Raw genomic sequence first — 17,582 nt, forward strand, 5'->3', positions numbered from 1 at the left:
AGAGAAGAGAAGAGAAGAGAAGAGAAGAGAAGAGAAGAGAAGAGAAGAGAAGAGAAGAGAAGAGAAGAGAAGAGAAGAGAAGAGAAAAGAGAAGAAGAGGAGATCTATCTTTTCCTGGCACTTTGCCACCTCCAAAGGAGAGCCCCAGGAGGGCTCTTCCCCGACATTCAGGCTGAACTACAATGAATGCTGATGCTCTCCTAGGACTCCTGATTCTGGAGGTTTGAGAAAGTCACATAACAGAAGATGAGATGGGATTAAGAGGAGAAGCTGCTAAAGCTCCATGGATGGAGTGCTCGGAAAGGAGCACGGAGGAAGCAGGTCACAGTGGGGTTCTGATGGGAAGCATTCATGGCAGAAAGGAACAAAGAGCAGCAGCAACTCCTCAAAAATGAGGAGGTAAGCAGCTGTTTGAATGATTCAGTGCAATAATATGGCAGGAGAGATTAACACTTTGTGGTCAGGCAGACAATTCCCCAAGCACTGTGTTTGTTAAAGTGAACCACACTTTAACAAAGCAAAGGACTGAGAGGGAACAATGCTAAATTAGTCCTAATGTGATAGTATCTTAGTAAAACATGCATTTTCTCCCGAATCAAACAAATATTTAAAGTGGCATTTCCCCTAATATATCTGGGGGGAAACCAGCTGCATTAAGAATTCCCAATTTGCATCTAATCTTCATGTGAGGCCTCTCGCACAGGGTGTATCAGCCAGGAGCTTACAACCCTCCAAAACTGCAGCTGCACATGTCCCCCTTCTGCAAAGAGGAAAGAGAAAACAAACCCCTGGAGAAAACTACTTGGTTTGAAAGTAGAGTACAAAAAGTTTTCTTCAAGATGTAAAGCAATTTTCTCTCCAGTGCCAGTCAACAGCGAGGGATCACCAGAGCAGTGAGCTCTGCTGCTCCAGGCAGGGTGTGCCTGCTCCCCTTCTGTCTCATCACCTGAGGCAGTTCCTTGCCCTCTCTGCACCAAGCAGGCCTGGATTTATACCAAGCTGCTGTTTCTATAAGCTGAAAGACAGTCAGCTGCCTTGTCAGGAAACACAAGAATTTGTAGCTACTTTGTCCCCAGAGAATCAAAAAGTGACTTCAGCATGGTCAAAAGCCAAGGTCTGTGCTACATAACCATATGGATTTTACAAAATATTGGTGCGGTTTGACACCATTTCTTCCTCTGTCGCCTCCTCTGACTTTTTCCAGAGCATGTTGTGTTGCATTTCAGCCTTGCTTGACATTCATCTCTTCTGAATTTCTACCCCGTGCTGTAATTTCTTGGATCGCACAAGCAAAATGTTAATTCTTCTCTGGTTGCTCCTGCTATGAAAAACATCTTGCTGGAAACAGAAATTTCTTTTTTCAGATAATCATTTTACAAAATGTACTGTTGCCTCATTACAAAACATCTGGACAGGTCAAGACTAAGCTGTCTCCAGCTACAAACTATCATCAGTCTTCACATCCTCCCCCATACACTGAAGGTGTGAGTTGATTTCTTATTTTTTTTTGCTGGAGAGAGTAGTTCGTCCAAGCTGCTGAAGAGCAGGGCATCATCACTTTTTAAATCAGTTAAAAACATGTCTGTGTCACTGAAATGTTCCTGAATAACAGCTAACTATTGTTACTTAGTGTATCAACTTCTGTCTCTTAGAGGACTTAATTCAGACAAAGTTTTGCTGATAAAGAGAAATGTATATATTCAGTGGTCACACTGAATGCCCTGCAATTACAGCCAATACCGCCAATGAACTTGATTTTCTTGAATTACAGCCTTTGATAGTTTTTCACATAAGCTCTGGAAAGAAAACAATATGTACACAGACAGCAAGCCCTCCCCTCTCTCTGCACAGGTGTGTGCTGACCTGCAAGGCTGCCTTGGGACAAATATTGAATCAACAGCGTGAAATATTCAATGAGATTTAGAATCCTACTTTTAATAAAACAGCTTAGCATGGTGACAACAAATCTGAGTCACAAAGCAGTGTCACAAAGTACTGCTGGTTCTCTCTCCTCTTCCTCTTGCCCCCCTGAGCAGTGGAAAGGAAGGGACAGTCATTAAAAAGACCCATTAAAGTAATTCTTCCATCTGTAAAAAGTCTCAAGTAAAAAGGCCCTTAATGATGCCCAAATATCACAGGAAAAGCTGTGTCATATCTACAGAGAAGGAAAGTGAGAACTGCTTTTCACCCCCAGCTATGTCACTGTGCCATAAAAGCAGACACTGGATAGGCAGAGTGGATAAATTTTCCTCAGACTGGCAGAAAGAATAAAACATTTAATCACTTTATATTTCATGCAAAGAAGTTAAGTCTAAAACCTTGATGATGAAGACTTCTTGCAAAACAATCTTTCTCAAGCTGTTAATAGTTTCATAAGATAAAAGAGAGAGTAACAGAAAAAGTGGTTTTGGGGACTTTGCAACAAAATAAAGTGTTGTCAGAATAGTGGTGATTAAAACACTGTAAGTAATAAAACATACATATCTATCCTAGTCACAGAGAGTCTTTTCTTCATAAGAAGGATTTAAACAAGTGGTATTTTAATCTTGTGAAAAAAATAATGTGATGACTTATTCATCCTGAATCGTGAAAAATTCATCCTGAATCATGAAAAATTCCATTTTAAGTCAGAAAACCATTTTCCACTAATGGAAGCTCGACCAGAAAATTTTCTGCCTGCTCTGCTGGTAGAGGGAAAGTCAACCAGCAATACTGGTCCCATGAGAATGGAGCTGTGAGCCTGAACATCAAGGCCTAATGGCTGTAATTACTAATGTCCTTTTCTGATGGAGGTGAGTCTGCAGTTTGGTCTCCCTGGTCCTTGAACACATAAATTAACGGCCTGTGTATTAACTAGGAGGTGACTTCTCAGCTCCTGTGCTCCAGTTTAGCCTCCAGCCTGTCCCCCTCAGTGCCCTCTGCCCCTTGGTGCTCTCTGGAAAAGGAAGCATTAACATGTCATTTATAAATATTCCCTGTATTCTTACCCAATTGATTAGACAGGAGCCTCACTTTGCATCGCCTCATGTTTCAAAACAAGAAACTTCATCATCTCCTGAGCTCCCAAGAGCTATGTGAGAAATGCAGATAATTTCAGAGAAACCCAGAGAATCCTTGTTTAGGAGGAGATTTAACTAACCATGGGTTGAGCTGCAGAATGACAAATGCTCTGTGAAGTTTTGTTTCAAGAGGTGATATTCAGTTCACAGACATTTTCTTTGTAACTACTTCCTAAAATAGACATGGTTTACTTTACTCCCATTTTTTTCCCCTGTTGCTAAATGATTGGCGTTTTTCCCATACACATTAGAAGAAAAAGAATTAAAAAGTCAGACCCAAACTTAAAAATTAATCAAGAAAAACTGTTTGTTTGGACTTGGCATTTTTCATTTTTTTCTTATTGCACTTTCCTCTGTTAAACTGAGAAGATTATGTGGAACAAACAAACATTCAAATGTTTCTCCCCTTACTGCAGTATTTTAATGGATAAAGCAGGTTTGTAAGCCAGATTTTATGCTCTCAGTTTAATCATACTATTCAATCATAAACTTAGATAAATAGCTTGACTGCTGCTCTTTAAAGCACACACCTAACACAGTGATTTTGCAGCCAGAATTTATTTTACATTTTAAATTCTACTTTTATTTCATGAGGGGATCATGCTCAGCCAAATGAAACCACTCCAGAGTGAAATCATATGTAGTGGGAAAGAAAGGATCTGTGCTGGGATCATATGAAAGCTTCCAGAGGCATGGAGTCATTTCCCAATCTGCTTAAGTCAATTCCCTTGAATTGACTTCTGTAAATTTGCTTAAGTAATTTGCTTAAGTAAATTCATAAGTAAATTGTCTAAATTTATATCGTTCAAAGTTATTCCATGGAATTCACTGGGGACACAGCAGCGTAAAAGAGAACAGATTTAACCCACTGCTGCCACACTCCCACATAACTGGAATAATCTACTCATCCATTCCTTAATATAAAACTTCCCCATTAATTAAAAGCCAGAAGAGAAATTATATTCCCAAAGCCACAGGTGTCAGAGGCAAGCCACCTGTTTTCCCATCAAATTCAGTGTATATCCCATTTCAGCAGAGCTGCACACATTCTGCTCAACTCCTTACTACACCTCTTCCCCACAGACAAATATTCCATGTATTTCTACCTACACTATAACTTTGTTTCTAAAGATTACTCAGAGAATTTAGAATCCATACATAAGATACCCAGAGGCATATTCCTCACTGGTTAATGCCCTTTTTTTAAGCAAATTCACAAAAAAAGCAGAGTAGGTAACTAGATGTATTCCCATTGCCCCGATCTTATAGCTTTATTAATTCTCTTTGCAAACTTGTATGCCAGGCTCTCTTTTTAAACAGCTATTCCAATGATAAATTACATTCCTTCGCTGGGAAATCAATAGATATTAAATACAGTAAACCACCATTTAAATAAAATATTTTCTGACGTCAAAAGAGATTTTCTGATCGAACACGTTTGGTGATTTCAGAATGTTTTGATGCTTGAAGGTTTTTAGCATTTGGAATTTTAAAAGGGAGTTTAGAAATCCAGTTAGGAGATCTACAAAGTGCTTCACCATCAGGTAACACTGAAATAAGGTTCTGAAGCAAGCACATAAAATACCTCCCACCCTTACATTTAATTTTGCTTTCAAAAACACTGGGAAAATGATTACATAGTCCAATGTGGGACCAGCTTCTAATTGAAGTCCACAGATTGTTGAGGGGAAAAAAAAGAAACAATGAGACTGTGACTTTTCTAACCCTACTCGTGGAGAAAGTATCTCTTGCATCTCTTGAGCTTCAACCAAACTTACAGGTTTGTGCAGTTAATAAGATGTAAAACCCAGCAGCAGATTTTTGCTGCAGGCAGTGAATAAGCAGGTGAAGAGTTCCCCATCTTTCAGATGGGTGAACCTGCTGTGCCTTCCCCATCTCCTTTCAGGGCTTTGTGCCCAAGAGCAACATCTAACACAGTCATTATCCCAGCACAGCTTATTGGGCAGAATTCAAGATCATGCTCTCTGCACATTTAGAAATATTTCCTGCCTCAAAATTCTCAGAACTTTAAATATAAATGTATTTCCATGACTGACTTCGAACAGTGCTGAGCTACTTTTTCGATGCTATTGGAATTGAATGTTTCTCCAACTTCTGTGAGTGTTTTAAAAAATAAATAATAACAAAAAAAAAAATAACACCAAAAAAACCCTCACAACAACAACAATAACAACAAAACCCCACACATACACACACACAAAAAATGCCACAAACCAAACCCAAGTCACACCTGAACAGGCAACATTTCTATCTGTATACCATGGTACAAGCCATCTTAACAGTGAAAATTAAAAACCCACGGGTTTGTTTAACAGCCTCCTAGTAAATCATCATAACTACAGCACGAGGAGGTGCCTGGATAAATAAAGCAAAGTGGAATTTGCAAAAAACTGTCAGCAAAACAACACACTTCACTCCTATGCCTTGGGGATTTTTCATTTCCTTCCTGTAGCTTACTCCATCTTCATCAGAAGGCCAACAGCAAGAAGACAAACTGGCTTGAAAACAGTCATTGAAAGAAAAACATGATTCAGCACTTAGAAGAACATCTAAGAGATGTTTTCTAGGAAACATTTAAGAATTGAAATCTTTGCTTTACATTTCCATTCGATGCTGTAAGTGGGTCAGAGATGCTGCATTCCTCTTGCCAGTTTGAACTCCACTCTTCTCCATTCCACTGACAAGACAAAGAGACACCTCTCCCTCCAAGAGCAAACAAACCCAGCTATTATTCCAGTTTCCTGCTGGAATAATTTGGGGAAACTGAAACACCTTACTGAAACTCAGCACTTTTATTCAAATTTTTCTCCAAGTTTGCTCAGATTCTCATATTTCTTGGCTCTTATTTCTCAGGTTCAGAAAGTTCTGCTCTCTAGAAAGGGCAGTTCAGACTTGAGCAGGGATTTGAACCTGCTCCACTCCTACCCAGGAGATGCTCTGCCCAACATACTTCTACCTGACCTTCTCTGGGTTTATTCATTCAGAACCCCTCAGTTATCTCAGTGTGAATTAAGAGCAAAAGTAAAAATCACAAATGAATTGTTTTTGGCCACTCTAATGAGAAAACAGCAATTTATCCCACTGTGTTGCAGGCAGCACAAACACACCCTTAGAGCAGCACACACAGAAAGGCCTAAAGCTGCACTTGTCACTTCACCTTCTTCAACAACACGTGCACTAATCAGCCTTTTGCAGTGATGGAAACAGGACTCACAGTGGTTAGAAAAACATCCTGTTGTAGCCACAAACACCACCTCAATTGCTACAAAAAAATGCCCACAGAAATTATGAGAAAAATACAAAAAAGTCACCACGGGCACCGAAGTTTTGAACAGTTTTGTGACCTAAACTGGTAGTTTCCATTTCACTTACCAATTTGTGGGTGAGCTGGATGGTGATGAGAGGAGATCCTGACAGATTGTGGGACAACTTGGGTAGGGGTTCCACTTTGATAGAGATGAGATAACTGGTCGCTGAGATCATAGAACCTTTGTAGGCAGCAGCTTCAGCAATCCTTGGGAAGAAGCAAATACATTAAAGAAGAAGAACAACTTTTTTTTGGTTCATCCACAACACCCACAACAAAGGAACACGGGATCTCCTTTTTCCATTCAAGCCAGTTAATTTCTATAGGAGAGTGAGATCCTACAGGACTAGAAGCCATAGTATAGGGAACAAAGTGTAGGGGCCAGCTTTGAACACCTGGAGAGTTGGCATCATTAAGTACCCCTTCACTCTGCTCCTCTCTTGCTTTCTGCCTTGCTCAAAGTGCTTTAGGTAATTAGGGAGAATCCTATGAAGGAATCTAAAAATGCTCTCAGGAAAGCAACTTAAGTGAGGAGGAAACTTGTGAGGGGTTTCAGGCTGACTAAAGACACACATCAGTGTGTAAGACACACATATAATGCATGTAAATATATACATAGGAATATGTTTAGAAGTAATTTACAGCTTTACTTTGGAAAATTGATTATGTCCAGTTAGGTTTGTTAGAGAATAAGTCAGGTCACAACACAAACAGCTGAACTTGACTAAATATCTCATTTGTCCAGGTAATACATTTATTTTTAGTCTGAAGTAATTTTGCATTACATAAGAACCCTCTTATTTCTGTTTTCAGCTAAAACTTATGACTTTGGCATTTTTGCACATTGAGGTGTAACTGAGATCCATTTGGCTGCAGGGTAAAATTTTTTACCCTACCAGTAACAAACTGTACAAGAGTAAAATGTTCTCTGTCATCTACCTTTGGAGCATGTGAAAGAATGGTATTGACTACGAGAAACATGAGCCAAAGCAAATTAACCACCACCATAGGCCTGCAAACACAGCCCACCACTGGAAAGAGCTGGCTTGCAAAGCACATTAAAAGCCACTTTATTTACATTTGCCACCTGTTTGCGATGCTTTCTTATTTTGCTTTCAGGAAACAAGAGAAAAAGTCATGTCAGACATTTAAACAACCACCCTGAGTTCCTTGGCAGGGTCAAATGGAACAGAACTCATTTAGCACAGCCCCAAGCACCAGCCCTTCCTTCTGACCTTAAAAAAACCATCAGTATCAGAGATTACTTCTGCTCCCAGTAACCAGCATCTGAGGGTAGAATTTGCCTCCTCTGGTATGAAAAAATTAAGTTTAGAGAAGGACTAATAATGTTCAAAGCTTTATCTGACATTTTGAGATTTCTCCTGCAAGGATTAAGTGGAAGGATGTTTTTTTCCACACCCTTTATCTGGTGTTTTAATTTCAGAGAGCTTGGTGAATTTGGAAGTGTGAAAAAAATCTTCATCACAAGCAGAAAATACTGTTTCTGTGCATGCACAAGCCTTTCTTCACCATGGCCTTGGATGTGAGATGGCAGATTTACACAACCTGTACATGAGCAGAACTGGGCTCAAAGTATTGTTGTGTTTCAATTTCTTTTTTTATAAAGAATCAAAAGTTACTCCCCTTAGAAACTGCTATTTATGTAGTCTGAAAATAGAAGTCATCTGTGTGTACAGCACAAAAGCTCCAAGAGTTTTGGGTTTGGTTTTCCACCACAAGAGAAAAAAAAATGCCCCTTAGAAGAAAATGGACAGGGTTCAAATTACAGGTGTTCAAGTAGCCCAGTGCTAGAGGGAACATTTAAAAAAAGTCTTTAAAACAAACTACTCTGTGAAAAAGTTGTTATTCTACTGAAAAGTAAGCAAAAAAAGTTATAATAGCAGAGCACAAAAAAGAAAAGCCAGCAGAAGTGCATACTTATTTTTAAAGCATTTTTTCAATACCTGGGGTTTGATTCCAGAGAGGAAAAATCACTAAGCTAGAATTCCCTGCATTATTATCACCCTTCTAGATGCTGTTTTGGACAGACCTGCACCTACAGTTTTATGGACGTGATTTTGCAGTGCATTACACACTGCAAGCAGCTCAAGTACTTTGAATTAATTATAGAAATCGAGAAAACATTTCTTCCCCCATGTCTTTGTGCTTCTATTTAACATTGTGACAGGGACAGATTCTTCTCTAAAAGAGTGCTTAAAACACACACAACTCAGGAGACCAGGAATGTTGTCCTATTCCAGAAACTTCAGAGAATGTCCACAAATATGACACAACTGTTTTATTTTGCTATGTCAGAGCCCCAGGATATATGAAAATACACTACAATACAGTGCTTTGCCATGCAGCATCTTTAATCATATTGTGTTTGCTAAACTTTGACCTATGTCAGGACCATACTCAGTCTCTTTCTCCCTTTGAAAAATTGAGATTATTATCATCTTATTAGCTTATTATCTTAATAAATTGCATTGATCCTCCTGTCTGAAAAACAAAAGCCCTCATAAATTATTGCCTCTATTTCTTCATGTCAGTATGAAATATTGCACATTAATGACATGGTTCCCTGGCAGCCACCTGCTGAGTGTCCTTTTGTTTGAGAGAGCAGGGCAACCAACAGCACAGCTTGCTATGGATTTAGAAATGCTATTTAGTAGTAGTTGTGTGATTATCTCAGGGTGATCAACATGGATTGTGATCCAATCTGGATCAACCAAGCCAAGACTCTTTACCCTGAAGTTCACAAAAGAGTTCCTGTGACCATAAACTCCCTTGTCAGGAAAGGAAGGCAATCCCTGACATTGAGGAGAGCTGACGTGCTGCATCTTTCCTGCTGTCAGAAACAACACAGAAAAAATCACAGACTGGAAAAGACTGAAAGTGTAAACTGCTCTCTGTACCCCAGGGAAAACCAAAGGGAAACACAAAGTCATCCACTTGCCTGAAAGGAAAGTGTAATGATTTACATGAATGGCCTTGCAAAATCCCCTGGGGAACTGTATTGCAGGGAGTTTATACAGCTCTGCATTTACTTTATCTTATCTGCTAATGATTTCCCTGATGGAGTACATAAAACAAAGGGTCTTTAAAGCATTGCCTGGTCTCCTGTTGTAAAATTACCTTGCGGGTTTCTAGGGTTAGGATTCAGATTTTGTTTTCTTATTTGTTTCATTTAAGTGCAAGCTTTATCTTCATACGTGTCAGGAGAGAAGACGCAATTTACTTTTATGAGGCAGATTAAAATTATGATTTTTCTAGTGCCAGATCAGATGAATGGAAGGAGAAGACAGAGAAAGACAAACACGTCGCCGCGGGAATCTATTTTATTGCGACGTAAAATAAAACATCTAATGTAAACTTTAATCTTTGTCTAGTTAATGACTACATGTCCTCCACATTGCAGAATCGGGATTATGGCTTGTAATTTATTTACAGCTGATAACGACACGACTGTTATAAAGGTATATCACTAAGGTAATAAACAAGCTGTTAAAACATGAGAGCTCTGAGATACTTACTTGGTATCCATAGGGTTGATATTGTGAAAGAAACAATGCATGTCATGGTAAAGGAGGCCGACAATGGTAATCCAAGCTGTGGAAAGGGAACAGGAGTTATTCCTCAGAGCAACAGTTCTAAGCAAGGGGCATTTCTCTCCTAGGCTTGAAGCTCTGTGTTAATTAAGAGCCTTGATTTATGTTCACCTTCATATTGTTCTTTTAAATAAGTGGAAAATCCTGTGTAGCACAAGAGATGGATATCAAAAGTAAAATAGGAGGAAGCCTGCCCTGCACAACCAAACTTCCAAAACAAGCTGCTGAAGTAATCAATTGTCACTTGTAAATCCCACACACGGCACCAGAAAGGGTCTCAGGACACACCAGAGTCGGTGTCTCTGTAACCTCAAGGCCACTTCACCACCACCTACACAAACTGGCAGTTTGTGAAACTCAAACACAGGCAACCAGTTCCGATGCTGGTTTTCTGTTTGCTGCCCACATTCCAGTATTTTTGGGCTCTCCAGCATCTGAGTGAAGAGACAGATGTGTATTTTCTAAGAGTTAACCATGCGGATGTCTTTTACTACCCCTTTTGCTGGTTTCCAAGCATTTATAGTGTCAACTGTTTAAGGTGAAATAACAGATTTTTTTAGCTTAGCTCATCTGGGCAGTGTAGAAGTGTGGCCTGAGGGCTGAAATTTCTCAGAAGTGAGCTTTAGGTGGAAAAAGAATAAAACATTTAATGCACTGGATAATTTCGGGATACGAAGCATGACAATGTTCTGAAGAAAAAAAAAAACTCTGCTTGGTGAGAAATTTTATAAGTGGGAAAGGAAAAAAGTCCTCTCACATGCTGGTTTTGGCCTTACAATTTGGTTTACAATTATAGTTGTTCAAACCTCAGAGCACTTGCAGTGTCCAGCCAGAGCCCCTGCCAGTGCAAAGCAACAAAGCTGTCATCACAAATCAGGCAGACAGTTCAGTAATTATTAGAGAATTTCCCTGTGCAGGTTATTTTTGGCTAACTTTGCACTTTGTGAAAAGGGACTGACCATCCTTCGACAGAGGTGACTGCAGAAAGGTCTGTGGGTGAGCAAATTCTGTGTGTCGGAATTTAGGGCACATAAGTCAGACTTTCAAAGGTTTGAGGATGGGGGTAGATGCTTTTGTAAATAAGTTCCCTCAATCCCTGAGTAAAACATAGATAATTAACTTCAAATAGTTATTTTAGAGTCTTGAATAAAGCTGCAGTTTTTTGCCATACCTTGCTTTTGAGATTATTAAAATGTTGGCTTAGGTATGGATTTCTGAGTGCTGCCTTTTTGCCATGACTGCAGCCTATATCTTCATTTCATTTCTGTAGCTGCTATTGCTCAAACCTGTCATTTTATCGTTTAATTTTACACAAAAGAGCAATTTTGCGTGAAGGGATAAGCAATACCTAATCTGACAACCTGGAATTTCTCAAAAATAACCAGTTCAGATGATTAAAACAAATTTACGAGATTAAGGTTTCTCTAATATAAAAATGTGTCAAAATTAAATGGCTTCAGTCTCTGTGGCCCAGCTCTATTATTCAACATTAATTCAAGTAATATGAAAACTCTACCATTGGTATGACAGGACAACTGCTGCTTCCTCAGAGCCAGTACAACCAAGAAGGATCAAATCAGTTACTTGGAAAAATAAAGTGAACCAAAACTTATTTTCAAGCAAAACCATTTTTGGATACCCTGTGTACATGACTCCACTCCTCCCTTTAATCTTTTCCTTACCTTTTTCATGGAAAGCTTCACTGGGAATGGAAATGTAACTCTGCCCCCGAGATGGAAATCGATAGTGGGACAAATTCAGAGTCTGAGGATGTATTTTGAGCACAGTGTAATCTGTGTGATAACCCAAACAAAAATATCATAAAATCAATAGCCTCTACAACCTACTTGACTGTTTAACTAGACTTCCCTAATAGCTGTTGCAAGTCTTGAATTTAAAACCCCATATGTTTGCAGAAAATATAGTAAATTCCCCAAGTATAAAATTGCCTTTTATATCTGACTTCTTTATGACAGAAAAGGTGCTACGTGCACTGTTAATATACCATGGATCACTTCACCCAGCCTCAAACACTGAGCTTACCAGGGCAAGCAAAACAGATTAATAGCTCTCTTCCACTGACATTTGAAGGCGTTATTTCAGTCCTCCATTTGAGAATCCCAGTGTCCAGGAGAGCACATGCAGTGATTAATGGTACTGGGGACTGCTCAGGTTATTTACCCCTGAAGGCACAGCAGAATGCCAGAAGAAATAAATTACCTTTGATACCTGTAGCATCCAAAGATGCAGATGAAATGAGGGTGCTAGGATGCTAAAGAGCAGTAAAATAAAATCCTGCAAAAAGGTCAAAGCTATTCCTATTATTTTCAGCCTCTTGCAAAAATTAAGGTTTTGTAGCACCCAGACATCTGCGACTTCGAAGTGCTGCATAAGAGCTCTAGGCCCTTTAACTCTATTAGCATAATATTTCCAGATTCTCCACATATAATTCATATTCTGAGTTCCTCCCCATAACCTCGAGGGAGTTCAAGCACAGTCAGAGCCGATTACCTCTGGACTAACTGCACACTCATGTTTCTGCAACTGAAGCTCTGGTTTGCATTCAAAAGAGAAAATCACCCGATTTGATTCCCTCCTCCGTGTTGGCAGAGGAGGGGTTGCAAGCACGGAAGCATTTGGGACACCCAGACAGCCCAGATGGAACATCCCTGCTAAATCCCACCAGAGGGAATGTCCCTGCTCAATCCCACCAGAGGGAATGTCCCTACTCAATCCCACCAGAGGAAATGTCCCTGCTAAATCCCACCTGCCACAGGCGACGTGCCCTCGATAGTGGAGGGAGAGGAGTCCTCGTCCAGGTTGCGCGTCACGTGAGACATGACGGTGTCCACGGTCTGGATCAAACTGCCAAACACGTGAGCTGTCTGAGGGGGAACGAAGAGAAGGTTCTGCAGCAAAGGAACTGCCATTCACAGCACAAAACGATGCCAGGTTAAATCCCTGCCTGACTCATCATTCAACTGCCCCGAGCCAAACGTGGCCTTTTCCATGTCCAGTGGGTAAAATGTTACACAAACTGATGCCACCCAGAGCCCAGCTACATAAAATACTATGTTTTATGGAATGTCTCCAAATGACTGTTGCTCCCACCAGCATTTGACAGTCAATTATACTGAGGATTCAGCAGAATGAGGCCAAGAACTGTGAAGAATTTTTTTGACAATACTTAAAGATCAGTTTCAGATCTGTGTTGGAACACAAGATGAGAAACTACAGTTTCATCTTATTAAAATGCTCCTTTAAAGCATAAAGCTACTTTAACCCTGCAGGTTGAAACCTGATCCATAAAGTCTCAGAGTTAATGCATGTTTCAGTTTTATCTGAAATCCATTTACATCAGAGATGATCAAGGATTTCAGGCTAAGAACTTAAATCAATTAGACATCTTTTTGTCTTAAAAGCATTTTAGACTTCAATGAGACCTTGATTTGATTTAGCCTCTCCTTCTCTCAGTTTAAAAGCTCTCTGTTCTGCAATCTGTGCTTTCTTAAGACTCAGGCAAAAATCTCGGAAACTCCTGGATTCACCCTGCGGGTATTCCTTGGCACAATAACAGGTAGACTAGAAAAGAAAGAACATTGATACAGGTCATTTTTCCCCATATCAGGTCTAACCTCTCACAAAGCTTCAGATCACAAAACAGGTAAGCACCACCACATATTTCACGTGCATTGGAAAGCATCAATCTACCAAAAAATATAAACCTTTAAATACCAGAGGTCAGTGCTAAAAAAGGAGTGGCTAAACACTTACTTTAGTGACAATGTCTATTATTTTATAAGTACAGTTTTGTTTCATTCATCCTGAAATATGTGGAAACAGCAGCAGATAAAGTTCTTTTATTTTAACTCTCAAGAACATATTGTTATATGATATAATGAATGATATAATTTTTTCCCTGTGTCTCTTTACTGCAAATATGAAAGTGACAGATGAGAAAATAAGTAAGTCATAGTGCCAAAATAATAATAGAGACTACCAATTCCATCACCATCCATGTGAATTCATGCAACCAAAACAATCTACAAATCTAAGCCCATTTGTCTTACCTGTGGTCTATCAATCAGGTTGGGCAATAACATAAAGTCTTCAATAGCTTTTAAAAATGCCTAAAAGATAAATAAAACTCCATTATTTGATTATTTATTAATCAGTTACATCTCCTGGCAAAGGATCCAAGGCAGGTCTCTGCTAGGATTTGTCTGAGGTTTATGCCAACATGACAAGCCCACTGCCATTCAAGTCACAGATCCATCTCTGCCTGCCAGCACTCTCACCATGTTCTGCATGGTGACATTTTAAAGTAATAATTTATTTATTAAAAGCAACAGCACTGTGTAACTCCCAGAGTGCAGTGATTATCCCACAGCTGAGCTGACACTCAGTGAACTTATTGGGAACTGAACACTAAAGTGAACTTATTCTCCCATTTTGTCTGAACTCATATGACATCAATAGAATCATGGAATGGTTTGGGCTGGAAGGGACATTAAAAATCATCTTGTTCCAGCCCCGCTTCCATGGGAAAGTTTCCACTATCCCAGGTTGCTCCAAGCCCCGTTCAACCTGGCCTTGGACACTTCTGTGGGGATGGAGCACCCACAGCTCCTCTGGGCAACCTGTGCCAGGGCCTCACCACCCTCCCAGGGAAGAATTTCTTCCTAATATCCAATCTAAACCTACTCTCCTTCAGTTTGAGGCCATTTCCCCTTGTCCTGACACTACAGTTCCTGATAAAAGGTCCCTCTCCATCCTTCTTGTAGGCCTCTTTTGGTCTTAAATGACTACATTTTTCCACAGCACTAGATAGATTTCCCGTCACTTAGTACAATTTATTAGCTGCTTAACTTTTGCACTTAAAGTTTGGGTTTGGGGTCAAGAGCTGACACAGTGGGCACCAATCAAGTGCTCAGCACAATACAGTCACAGTCCTAAGGAGCCTTGCCAATATACACAAATAGAAGGAGAAAAGGAAGTACAGAAAATGGCACTGAAAATTAAAAGAGAAAACCCCACAACTTCTGCTTAAACTTATCTATTAAAATGTCTTTATAGAACAACTGAATATAGAAGAAGTTCCACTGTGAAGTGTGGAAGACATGACACAGCAAAACACAAACCAGATCTGTCAGAAGCCATCCATTATAAATGCGTGTCAGGAATCAGAACATTTATTGCGTATCACTTAAATCAAATTTCCTTGTGCTGTGAGGCGTACAACAATCAGGACAGAGATAACTCCACAGAAAATCCCATGCATGCTCAGTGCCTGCCTTTCAGGGAATTAGCTGCAGACAATACAAAGCCCAGCCATCAATCAGACAAATGACAGGGTCGGGATGTATGATCAGGACTCTCTTGTGTTTATTTCCCAAAATAGCTTTGCTAAAGATAATCATGTCCCACATTTTTGTCTGCAAATCACTTTCATGGGAGACAAAGTAGCATCAGACAGCATGAATGAGCAACCAAAGAGCAACTGGAACCATGTGGGAAACAGGTATTGGTGTCTGGCGGGGCCATGTTCCATTTGTGGTTTAAAGCCCACACAAATTTTTCAGTAAAACAAAGGAAACAATGTATTAGAGCTTTTTAGAAGGGGTTTTGCTACATATTAAACTGTGATCCGTGAAATCCGAGCTTTACAGTTTGCAAACGCCAAGCTTTTAACCCGACCTATCAATTGCTGTCCCGTGTCGTTTGCAGAGGCATTTATTTATTTTGTTTGTCTGAGTAAAGCATCCTCCTCACCCTGGTATTACCCGCGGGCTTAAAGGAACAATCACCAGCGGGGCTAGAGCTGATTACTGTAACAATAGCTTTCTGGCCTGCTGAAATCAGGGAATTAGATGCCCATCATTTTACAGCAGGCTAACTTTATGTTAGCAGAACATGACCCCATAGTCTCAGCTCAGACTGCAGAAAATGCCGCCTTCTTTTTTCTCTCTGTGGATTAGTTTAAATTACTTAGGTTGGGGAAGATCTTTAAGATCACTGAGTCCAACCAGTAACTCAGCACTGACAAGCCCACCACTAAACCATGTCCCCAGGTGCCACATCTACACACCTTTTAAACACCTCCAGGAATGGTGACACTCCCACTTCCCTGGACAGCCTGTTTTAGGGCTCAACAACCCTTTCAGTGAAGAAATGTTCCCTAATATCCAATCTGAACCTCTCTGGTGCGACTCCAGGCCGTTTCCTCTTGTCCTATTGCTTGTTACTTGGAGAAGAGATAACTCCCACCTGGCTACAACCTCCTGTCAGGGAGCTGTAGAGAGCAATAAGGTCTTCCCTGAGCCTTCTTTTCTCTAGGCTGAGCCCCCTCAGCTCCCTCAGCTGCTCCTCACCAGATCTGTGCTCCAGACCCTTCCCCAGCTCTGTTGTCTCCTGGACATCCTCCAGCACCAAAATGTCTCACAGTGAGAGATCCAAAGGCACTAAATAATATCTTCAAGAACCAATGAGATCTCTAAACCATCCTCTCTGGTTGAAGCTCACTTTCTGGTACCCCCCTAAAGCAGCTACTGCTTTTTTCACATGTATTTTCTCCAACAAGCAAAAACTTTAAAAACCGTGTTTGGTATTTCCAGGTTCTGGAGAAACTTCAGTGCCACCTGGCATGAGAGACACTTACCTCTGTGAGGCTCAGAGCAGTGTTTTGTGACAGGGATTCGTTGGGCAAGCTGAAGGACACGTTCTCCAGGTACCCCAGGGTGGCGTCGGGGGAGCGGAAATTCCCTCTCTCCTGGGTGAGGTTGGTGATGATGGGTCGATAGGCGTTGGTGGAGAGCTACAGCAGAGGCACAACTCAGCACAGGTTATCCCATATGGACAGCAGGATTTATGGGGTTAGCCCAAAAAGGGAGCTCAAGGCACAGCAGGCTGCTGTGGTCACACACAGGAGGCTACAGGAGCCAAGGGAAAAGGAAAGCACACAGATAGATAAGATGGATAGATGATAGATAGATAGATGATAGATAGATAGATAGATAGATAGATAGATAGATAGATAGATAGATAGATAGATAGATAGATAGATAGATAGACAGATGACATAATAACCAGAATATTCAAAGATTAATTTTTTCATTAGCCATTGCTATCTGCCAGGGTTTCCTGAAAGCATCAGTGAACAAGAACTAACAGAACTCTGATACTGCAGAAAGCAAGAACATGACAATATACTGCAACAGCTAATGGCACATGGGCTGATTACAGCTAATTGATTACAGCTAATTGTATCTATTCTCCGTATGAAAAAATTGGTTTTATTTTCATCTTTTTCATTGCACCTTCACGAAACAAATGAAAACCAATTTCGTTTTCATGGCGGGATTTTTTTTTCCCTAATTTTAAAAGAAACAAAAGGAAAAATTATCAAAGTGATTTTTCATGTCCTACATCTTCAAAGTTAAATGTAATACTCCAGAAGTTGCTACTTTTCCCCTTTTTAAATATAGAAAATATTTTATTTAACAGTTAATTTCTTTCATCTATCTTCCTTTAGGAGTTGTGTAGTACTTCCATCTTTCCATAGCGGCTAAAAATCCTCCCTATGCA

General features: G+C 40.1%; 1 protein-coding gene across 1 annotated transcript in view; it reads right to left on the bottom strand.

The window, feature by feature from the left end:
* ADGRD1 (adhesion G protein-coupled receptor D1) overlaps positions 1-17,582 on the bottom strand; it is a 142,190-nt gene that overhangs the window by 105,464 nt on the left and 19,144 nt on the right. The window contains exons 8-13 of the mRNA XM_017815622.1: positions 16,657-16,812; positions 14,069-14,128; positions 12,766-12,883; positions 11,681-11,791; positions 9,924-9,999; positions 6,453-6,594 (exon numbers count right to left, since the gene is read on the bottom strand). Coding sequence (XP_017671111.1) covers positions 6,453-6,594; positions 9,924-9,999; positions 11,681-11,791; positions 12,766-12,883; positions 14,069-14,128; positions 16,657-16,812 — 663 coding nt within the window. The remainder of the gene's footprint in view (positions 1-6,452; positions 6,595-9,923; positions 10,000-11,680; positions 11,792-12,765; positions 12,884-14,068; positions 14,129-16,656; positions 16,813-17,582) is intronic.

Source organism: Lepidothrix coronata, unplaced genomic scaffold, assembly GCF_001604755.1.
Source record: "Lepidothrix coronata isolate B3197 unplaced genomic scaffold, Lepidothrix_coronata-1.0 Scaffold51, whole genome shotgun sequence".
Lineage (NCBI taxonomy): Eukaryota > Metazoa > Chordata > Aves > Passeriformes > Pipridae > Lepidothrix > Lepidothrix coronata.